The sequence below is a fragment of the Xiphophorus couchianus genome, chromosome 23 (genome assembly GCF_001444195.1).
Source record: "Xiphophorus couchianus chromosome 23, X_couchianus-1.0, whole genome shotgun sequence".
Classification (NCBI taxonomy): Eukaryota; Metazoa; Chordata; class Actinopteri; order Cyprinodontiformes; family Poeciliidae; genus Xiphophorus; species Xiphophorus couchianus.
In genome coordinates, this window is record NC_040250.1 from 5,432,156 (window position 1) to 5,442,474 (window position 10,319).

The following is a 10,319-nucleotide window of genomic DNA, read 5'->3' on the forward strand; positions in this document are numbered from 1 at the left end:
TTATATGCATGGCAGCAATGATGTATGACCACCAACCTCCCCAGTTGTAATTCTGACTGAAAGCATTGTTCTAGTATTTTTTAATGCAAACTCAAAATAAATAAATAAATAAAATAAAAACAGAAAGAGATAATACTAATACAAAAAGAGAGACAGAATAAAGAGCGACAGAGAGAGGGCCGAAGGTTCTGAATTTTGGGGATTTCTGTTTTTGTTTTCTATGCAATGTAGAGTGCCATGATATCCTAATCTTAAAAAGGGTGTCGGATGTCATGTAACTAAAACTCGTCAAGTTTCTGATACTTGACTTTCGATCGACTGTGCTTTTTTAGTGTCTGTTCCCAAATATAATACTTTTTTTTTTTCTTTTAATAGAGAAACTCTTTACGTTTTTTGAAACGCATATGAAAAATACAACCGATAGTTTCAGTTCAGAAACTTCTTATAAATGTATGAAAATCGGTGCTATATTAACAACAAAGCTAATATAGCACAGCAACATTATATTACGAATATAATACAAAAGATTGAGACACAGTCTAGTCAAATCCAATTCCATTTCTATCTGTTTTTAACGGCAGGTCACATGACGCAAACACGTTTTCTTAAGACGTCATGACGTCATGACATTACAGTTAAACGTAAAATGAATCCGAGGCGGAATAAAACTCGACTGTTGGAAAGCAACAGGAGAAAAACTTGTTCGTAACAGCACTTCATTCGGCGGCAGGTTAGGGAAATTTAACATGAACGTTTTCCTCTCTGAATTACGTCCAGTCACGTTAACTTACGCAAGTTGATTAAAGTTCCCTTCCATGTCCACGTTGACAACTTGTTTACAATGGTGGTCATTCATAGGACTCTGGTAGTTGGCTAAAGGAGGAAGAAAGGGACGCAAACGTTGATATATCGATGTACTCAACGAAGTTGTTGAGAGTGCTGGTGTACATTTCGGCAACCTCCAAGTGGCAGTTTATAAACTTACTATAGACTAAGCACCAACACCATTGCTCTGCTTTTAACGTTTTGAAAATACAAACTTTTACCTTGCTTACCGAAGAAAGTATACAATATTATTTTTTAACTGCCAATAGTTAAAAATCTAACATAAATGTCACTTTTATTCAGTGACATTTATGAGTTATAACTGCACAGGAACGATAACCACGTTCTATTGCCATTTTCCTCGTTCTCTGTCCTTACTTTGGTCCGTATATTCGCCATCAAACACTGAAAGTTTGTGCCAGGGTTTCTTGGTGTGTCGCTTTATGTGTAACCTGAACTGTAAGCATACGCAGCACTCTACATATCTCATATACGCATAAAATAGGAGGAAATATGCTTTTAGGTATGGACAAAATGTTAAGTCGTGATAGAGAGACTTCCGCGCTTTTCTACTGCACGGTGACTGTTATTACAGTAACAATAATATGCTAAATGAATTTTCATATTTTCTGTAGGTTTCCCGGGGCTGCACTGTTGCCTTGCAGAAAGAAAATCCATGGTTTGAGCCTTGGTTCTTTTTGCATAAAGTTTGCAATTTATCGTTATGTTGGGTATTCCTCCCACAGTCCAAAAGCTTGACTGTTAGGTAAATTGGTCACTTGATACTACATCCAGGTTTGAGTGTGTACAAGCATGCACCAGCATTCCTGCTACCCTGCAAAAATAAGCAGGTTTAAGTTAAGATGAATTTTAAAAGACATTTATTAAACATGATATTATGATAAAAGAATATTCTGATGTTATTCTGGCAATGGTAAGAGACAAGTACTATGACAAGAATTAAATGTGGTGGAGGCAGTGTGATGCTTTGTGTATACCTCTACTAGGACCTTCCATTCATGTGGATGTTATTATGACACTATTTCATGGCAATACTACAACCTGAAGCTTAGCTTTATAGGAGGGATAATCCACTTAGCTACAACGAAAAAAAAATGTTTCAGGAATTGTTTGAGGAGCACAACATCAACTTTAAGGTGTTAACTTGCATTTCCAGTTCCCCAAATCTCTAAGCAAGCATCTTGTGAGATGTGCTGGACAAAAGTCTAATCTGCTTAAAGAAACTACTGACATCCTGTTGCCACAGCACACCTTTTGTGGTCTAGTATGTATGGACTAGACTTGCTTTCCCATCAAAAGGGCGACCACATTACAGTATTAGGCAGGTGGTCATAATATCTGATTGGTTTTAATCTTTGTTTGACCACTGAACATTCTCACTGCAGGAACTAAAGCTCAACATGCTAGATGGGGGCGACTGTTGCACAGCTGTGGAGGCTGATCCACATCAGCCACTGATCCTGGAAAGAGCTGAGAAGGAACCTGAGAAGAAATGGCATACTGTTGTATCAGATCGGGTGAAGAAGCACTGCTCATGCTCCCCGGAGAAGGCGAAATCCAAAATACTGAGCTTTGTCCCAATTCTGCAGTGGCTGCCCCACTACAAGCTAAAGGACTGGATTCTGGGTGATATTATGTCAGGACTTATAGTGGGAATCCTGCTGGTTCCTCAGTCCATTGCCTACTCCTTACTGGCTAGTCAAGATCCTATATATGGTTTATACACTTCCTTCTTCTCATCTATCATTTATGCCATCCTGGGTTCCTCCAGACACATCTCAGTGGGGATATTTGGAGTGCTCTGCCTGCTTGTGGGTCAGGTTGTGGACAGAGAGTTGGCTCTTGCAGGATACCTCCCAGAAAGCAGCTTTGGCAGTAACAACAGTGATGCCTTGTTGGCTGGCCAGGGGAACAGCAGTAATGTAGAGTGTGATAGAAGCTGCTATGCGATCACAGTGGGAGCAACAGTCACCTTCACTGCTGGCATTTACCAGGTAAATTTAATATCTCACAGTTGTCCAAGTAAATAAAGGTAATTCTTAATGTGAAATTAGGCATATTTTACTGTACAGTTTTTAGTAAATCCTTACATTTTCAAATGTTTTATTAAAGTCAAACATCAGTTACTGCTTTATTTTTTAACTTGGCTGCTTTTTAATCTCTTTCTCTCAGGTTCTGATGGGCCTTTTGCAGGTAGGCTTTGTCTCCGTCTACCTGTCAGACTCCCTGCTCAGTGGCTTTGCAACAGGGGCCTCCCTGACCATCCTCACGTCCCAGATCAAGTACCTTCTGGGACTGAAGATCCCCCGGGCGCAGGGCTGGTTCACTCTATTTAAGACCTGGTATAGTCTGTTCACCAATATGGCAAAAACCAATATCTGTGATCTAATCACAAGCCTGGTTTGCCTGGCTGTCCTGATTCCAGCTAAGGAACTGAATGATCGCTTTAAATCCAAGCTAAAGGTAAAAATAGTAAGAGTTAGATTTGTACTTCTATTTGCATGTCTTACACTGTTTAATTACTGAGAGCAAACCACACTCTTTTCTCTATAGCAGGGGTCTCAAACTCCAGTCCTCGAGGGATGCAGTCCTGCAACTTTTAGATGTATCTCTGCTGCACCACAGAATAATTAGGTCATTAAGGCTCTGGAAAACTGATCTACACAAGGAGGAGGTCATTAAGTCATTTCATTCCAGTGTTTTGTACCTGTGGCACATCTAAAAACTGCAGGACTGCGCCCCTCGAGGCCTGGAGTTTGAGACCCCTGCTCTATAGTAAGATAAAAGTTGCGATCCTGTCTGGGTTATGGTAGACAAGCTACTCTCTTCTGCTATTTTCTTACTCATGCTAACCTAATTGATGTGGTTATTGATATACTGCATGTTTCAGGTGCATGCTAATCTCAAAAGGTATTATAAAGAATCATAAACGGCTTGTAAAAATGGCCAAAAAAAATTCCAAAGAATGTTAACCCTACAATTGTGCATTCAGAAAAATATGAAAGTCACCCAAATGGATAATCAGACAGTATTGTGTCTATCAGGCACCGTATAAATAATGTTGCACCTTATGCACTGGGATTGCCACTTGGTGGTGCATATGGATAAGTGGCAAGCAGTCATGTCCTTTGAGATACAAGGCACAGCAAACCTATAAATAAACAACAGTAAAATAAAAGTGATTTTCTTGCCATTTTTTTAAATAATTAGAAATGTTAATGTTGCTGGTAAGGCGCATTCAGGGACACTGAAAAAGTCATCACAATCATGATGGATGGCGAGAAATCATGATGGATGATTATTTTTTCCTTTTCAAGATGACAGAAATGTAAAAATATATGTATTGTCTAAAAAGTTATTTAATATGCGGCTTATTATCAATTATCTTATTATTATCAATCAACTTTCCTATACAAATTCAATTGGTTTGCATTAAGTTTGAAGTCTTGTCTTCATTTTTTTCTTCTCGTTGATTCTGCAATTCACAGATTATGACTTGGTCTGTGACGATAGATGTGTTTAAGTGACGGTTGAATTGTAGAAACTCTAGGTTGTCTATTTTGGTGTGTTTGTGCTATGAGCTATCAGTTAGGAACTTTAGTTGGCTGGTTGTGTTCCTGTGATGTTAGTTTACCTCAGATATGCTGCAACATTAAGTGATTAACTTTTCTCAGTTAAAAGTCCTAGTTTAGTTACAGCTTAAAATATCTGCAGTTACAACAGGAACCTGTCTGGACAACCCTCTGTTCCCCATGCTTCCTGTATCTGCTGTACGCTACTACTATTTCCCTGACGGATAGCGATTATAGACACTAAATATGATCTCGGCACTGAGAATTAAAGTGAGTGATTCAAGATATACCTAAACACTAACCATGTTTGAAAATGACTTGTAGTAAGCATGATTCCAGGTTCAAAACATGAACAAAGCTACACATTTGGCTCTAAATGTGAACTTTTTAATTTGATTTTATATATATATATATATATATATATATATATATATGTATATATATATATACATATATATATAATCATTTTTTTAAAACTAGATTTATTTTACTCCTTTTTCTCTTTCCCAGGCTCCGATACCATTTGAGCTGTTTGCGGTTATAATCGCAACCCTTGCCTCTCACTTCGGTCACTTCAACAGTGAATATGGTTCTGGAGTGGCTGGAGACATCCCTACAGGCTTCCTGCCTCCTCAGCTGCCAACATGGACGCTCATCCCCAATGTGGCCGTGGACGCCTTTTCCATTGCCATCGTAGGATTCGCCATCACCGTCTCCTTATCCGAGATGTTTGCCAAGAAACACGGCTACACGGTGGATGCCAACCAGGAAATGTATGCCATTGGCTTCTGCAACATCCTGCCTTCTTTCTTCCGCTGCTTCACGACCAGTGCTGCTTTGACGAAAACCCTCGTCAAGGAATCGACAGGGTGTCAAACGCAGATGTCAGGCCTGGTCACGGCTGTTATTCTGCTATTGGTTCTTCTGGTTATTGCTCCACTCTTTTACTCCCTTCAAAAGTAAGTATGTCGGAATTTCTAAATACATTAAACATTTCTAGTTAATATGATTTATTGTTTTTACATATGAATATCATATTTCACCTAAAAATTATGATCCTTGCAATCAAGGTAACATTTAGCATCTATTTGTCTGGAAAATGTTTGTTGAGCAACATTGCATCTTAGGAAAAGTTAAAATCTCTGCTATTTTTTGTGTTCTCTCCATAGAGTGAAAATGCTTTAATTGCTTTTAATCAAATTTTTAGATTCTCCTAAAAACATGTTTTAAAAAAATACACACACTACAGGCGTAGAGTATAAAACCTTAACATGACATAGGCATTTTAAAACATTCCCAGTGTTTCAGGAAACAGGAGGTTTACAATAGGATTTGCTTGTGTTTACATTTTGAAAAGAGGTTTCAAAGGTAAACTTTGACAAATACGGATAACCTCTGGTTATGGTTCCGATCCCACGTTGACTCGCCTGCTTTTCAGTCAGCAGGAGTTCTACTCAGTACAAACCCCGGATACAGATGTTTTAACATGCCCACATAGCCATTCATTTACAATAATAAACAGGCACTAAAATAAAGGAAAGTGCAAGCAAACCATCAATGAATACAAATTAACTCTCAATAAGGAGTAGCTCTGCATTAGTTTGCACACATACCCATTGAAGTTTTTCACATTTTGTCATGTTACAACCTTCGCTGTATTTTAATGTGCTTTTATGATTAACCAACACATTTTTTTGTAAATAAAAATCAGAAATATGTGGCATGCAGCCACATACTTTTCCAATTTTTAAACAACCATCTTTTTAAGCAATTAGCTTTTCTACAACTGCTATAAAATGAAATGGTGAAGGGAGGAAATGGCAAAACGTGCCCCTGAAACGGGGATACGAATCAGTGAAGACTGAGCTTGCTTGAAACTGGACAGCAGTTTGACACCCTACATGTGTTTTTATGTAGTTGACAATCTTTTGCAATTGGCACATGTTTCACGCCTTTCCTCTTTTTCACACTGGCTCACTTTGCACTCCAAACCCCCCTTGAAAGTTGGCAACCCTGGTTAATGCACACTGAGGTGAACTGCTAAGGAGAGATATTCCGCTTAGTTCCACTAGCAACTGCAATTTTTATCTATAGTAGCAGATGGGCCAAACGACTCTGAGGTTTTTTTGTCTTTCTTATTCTGTCCTATGAAAGCTGTTTAACATGACATTTTTCTCTCTTCTGCATTATACAGATGTGTTTTAGCAGTTATCATCGTGGTGAACCTACGTGGTGCTTTAAGAAAGTTCAGGGACGTTCCCCGGATGTGGCGCGTCAACAAAATCGATGCCTCGATCTGGCTGATCACCATGGCAACATCAGCGCTGGTCAACACAGAGCTCGGCCTCCTGGTTGGTGTTTTGGTGTCGGCCTTCTTTGTCCTCGGCCGGACCCAGCAAGCCCAGGTCCAGGAGCTGGGCCACGCTGCCTCCAGGGAGCACTATGAGAATGTTTCATCCTACCATGGCCTTCAGACACATTTTGGAGTGGCTGTATTCAGATACGGTGCACCGATCTACTATGCCAACCAGAGCTTGTTCAAAAAATCTCTATACAAATGTGCAAATCTTAAACCTGTGAAGAAGGCTCAACATTTGAAATTCGAAAAGAACAAAAATCAGGAAGACACTGAAGAGATACCAAAGGGGATGTCTGAAGATAAACAAAACAAGGAGAGTGAGGCTTCTTCATCCGTAATATTGATGCTGGATGAAAAATCTTCCAGAAACGTACGCAGCTTGGTAATCGACTGCAGCGGCATCTTGTTTTTGGACACAGCAGGAGTGAACGCTCTGAAAGAGGTCCGCAAAGATTACAGAGAACTTGCGGTTGAAGTGGTCTTGGCCCAGTGTAATACTTCAGTACTGGATTCTCTGGAAAGAGGCGGTTACTATGACAGCAAAAAAGATGGTGAGGTAGGAAAAAACAACATGATATTCTACACCATCGCGGATGCTGTCAGCTACGTCCAAAACCTAAATGTGCCTAATGGAGATTGTGATAACAAATCCTGAAGATGCAATAATCCGTCCAAAGGTCTGGTTATATGTGATATACAGCCAGCACACAGCTAAACAGTAGCTCTTTGTCACCAACATGCCTTATAATTCTGCTGCTGCTGATGAAAGTTGGTGTTACAGGTGTAGATCAGAATTATTCATTTTACCTTCAGGGGGTCAAATTAAACTTAGAGAAGAGTTACTAGAAACCTTAGTTATGATGTTTCAATATAATCTTATTTTTCTATTTCGTAAGCAAATACATTCAAATGAGTTGTTGAGTTCTCCCTTCATCAGTTGGGAGAGGTCTAAAATTTTATATTTATGTATTGCTAAGTCTATCATGAAAATCTATTCAACCTTATCTTTATTTTACCTATTTTAAATCTAGTAGTGAGATTTTTTTTCACATGAAATAGATTGTTCTTTTTTTTAGTGTTTCGGAAGTGTTTCTAAATTTGACAGTTGCTTACAAAGAGATAAAAACACCCAGAGGAAGATGATCTGAAGTAAATAAAATTGCATCATCACTGCCTTCCTCTTTATTAAGCTTTGTATAAGAACCCTTCCTTATTAGTTGTCATTCCAGTCAAACTACTTTGTGCCTTCATAAAAAGAAAAATGATGATACTAACAGGAAGTGTTTACTTTTGTCTATTGGGGAACAAAGTTTAGTTTGATTTCAGAAGCCAATCTTTATTACAAATTCTTTGTTGTTTTTGCAGTAATTATTGTTTTATTTTTAGAGTTAGACTATGGTTTCATCACATATCCTTCCCACGTTATTAAGCCATAATTAATGTTTGAGAACTCCTGTTCTACTCATCACAACATTGCGCTTTTGTATTTGTCCACTATGGCAAATGCTTCAAAGCATTCCTGATCAGAAATACTGTATGCTTGGCCTCATTATCTCAATAGACCTCAGTAATGCACTAACTACATGGGAAGTCATCTAAAAATAAGTGTAGGAAGTTAGGTGTTAATAAGTGTTCTATTTTTTTTACATGGTTTTTATCCCCACTGAATAAATACACATAAATTAAAGGTAAATGCTTTTGTGTGAAATTATACTGCTGGTGAAAAGGGATTTCATTTTAGGTGTCTTGTGCAATTTTATCTTGGAGGCCATAAAACATATGTATGTTACTAGCATTGAGCAATAATTTAACAATATAGTCAGGTAGCCAAACATTTAAGCATGTTATAACATTACATTTCAGGTTAGAGATAAAGGATTGGTTTATGTTAGACTAAAGTAGGCTCTTGAGTAAACTTTAATTACCTGTACTATACAGTTGTTTGAATCTGCATTAAGGATGTGGGATTTGGACTTTGAACTTTCTCCTGGTATTCTGCAGCACTGAAAAACTCAAATATTACTTTAAACCTAAACCGGTTTTCAAACGGTTACATTTGGTGGTGTAAATCTACCACAAAATAGCACACAGCTGTTGAATTTGATCATAGTTTTAAATATATTTATTAATGTTTTGCTGAAGCCATGAGGCAAAAAAGTAGAGCCAATAGGAAAAGTAAGTTTTTAAGGTTTCCAAACACTTCTGAACAGGACAGTGTCTTACTGTAACATGTAAAATATGCAGCTGAAGTTGTAGTGAAGTGAATGCTATGTACTCCTCGGAGTTTTGCATGTTTCATTATCGTGGTATGTCATCATGGGTTCGGTTCACATATTTGATCAGTCAACAAGGTGAAGGGTCAATATACAATAAAAGGTTTACTATAGGTCATCAGAATGAAAAACTGAGCTGTTATGCAATCATAAATTAAACGTTTAGGAAGTCGCTGTATAAATAGTTTTCTTATCATGCGCTGTAGCACAGGACCTGGGCTATAAAATGGAGGAAAAAAAATTACCTCAGGTTTATTCTCACCAGAAAAAGTAAGGAAAAGTTATTGCTGCTTTAAAAGCGCATTAAAATATGTACTATTCATGTTTGAAGTGCCTAAAGCTTTTGCTGTCTCTGTTACCAGACATGCCTTAAATTACAAAGTAAGATTGTATATGTAGCACTCATGATACTGTCTGTAATGGCTGTATGCACATTGTTTTGGTGCGACTGTTCACATTCCATTGACATTTAATTTTGGGTGTGGGGGCTGTAAATAAATGTGGGCTCACCAGTTTAACTTCTTTTGTTATGATAATCAATTATAGGACTTTCCCTGCTGAATTATACTGAAGACACTGTTGTTGCACTCTTGCTCAAAAACAAGTCTATTAGGTAATTGAGACATGTGAAACTGTTTATTTTGTATGCTATTTTGTAAAACCATTATTATCTAACTTTATTTCTTTAAACAAAATATCTATGCAAAAATACATATTGCAGCCTTCTCTTGTGTATAGTTTTGTAGTTTTTAATGTAAGTCCTTGAACCAAAAGACGATCACAATTATTTTTTATTGCTTTAAGGCTCAGGTTTATTTATTACTCAGAATAGACAAGAAGTCAGAAAGTATGATGTGGAACACAATGTTACGCTTGACAAGAACATTTATATGGTTGTGATATTTTAATAAATAAATAAAAGCATAATTTTGCAATTGGTTTTCTTGTTCTTTATAGTTTCTCTTTGTAGTTTAGTCCCAATAAAATTCCCAAATTCCAGTCTAAAATGAGTCCGTCACCAATTGTGTCTCGCATTTGCTTAAAATTTGTGTTTTACAGAGATTAAATGATAACTTCTACTTTTATAATCCTGTGGAAACTGTGGAATGGAGCTTTCTGGAGAACTGTCACTCCCTGTTGTGTAACCATAAGAGTTTAGTTAAATTTTTTTATAGGATTAAATAAAGACATCACAATTTCAATTTACCCTCCATTTTCTCTTGTGAATTGTTCAGTGCTAAAGAATCTGTGCTCATTGAGAAGATACAG

The 10,319-nt window shown here is 37.5% G+C and overlaps 1 protein-coding gene across 1 annotated transcript; it reads left to right on the forward strand.

Moving 5' to 3' along the window:
- Positions 1-625: 625 nt before the first annotated feature.
- On the forward strand, positions 626-9,985 carry slc26a2 (solute carrier family 26 member 2). Its single transcript, XM_028009408.1, has 5 exons — positions 626-730; positions 2,232-2,840; positions 3,019-3,309; positions 4,929-5,377; positions 6,613-9,985. Exons 2-5 carry the CDS (start codon positions 2,247-2,249, stop codon positions 7,430-7,432), a joined length of 2,154 nt encoding a protein of 717 aa, XP_027865209.1. The 5' UTR covers positions 626-730; positions 2,232-2,246; the 3' UTR covers positions 7,433-9,985.
- Positions 9,986-10,319: the final 334 nt, after the last annotated feature.

Excerpts from the sequence above, each read along its gene's own strand:
- slc26a2 (XM_028009408.1), top strand. The coding sequence starts at position 2,247 with ATGCTAGATGGGGGCGACTGTTGCACAGCTGTGGAGGCTGATCCACAT. Across the intron at positions 2,841-3,018 it reads TCACTGCTGGCATTTACCAG|GTTCTGATGGGCCTTTTGCA; the intron begins GTAAATTTAATA and ends TCTTTCTCTCAG. Across the intron at positions 3,310-4,928 it reads GCTTTAAATCCAAGCTAAAG|GCTCCGATACCATTTGAGCT; the intron begins GTAAAAATAGTA and ends TCTCTTTCCCAG.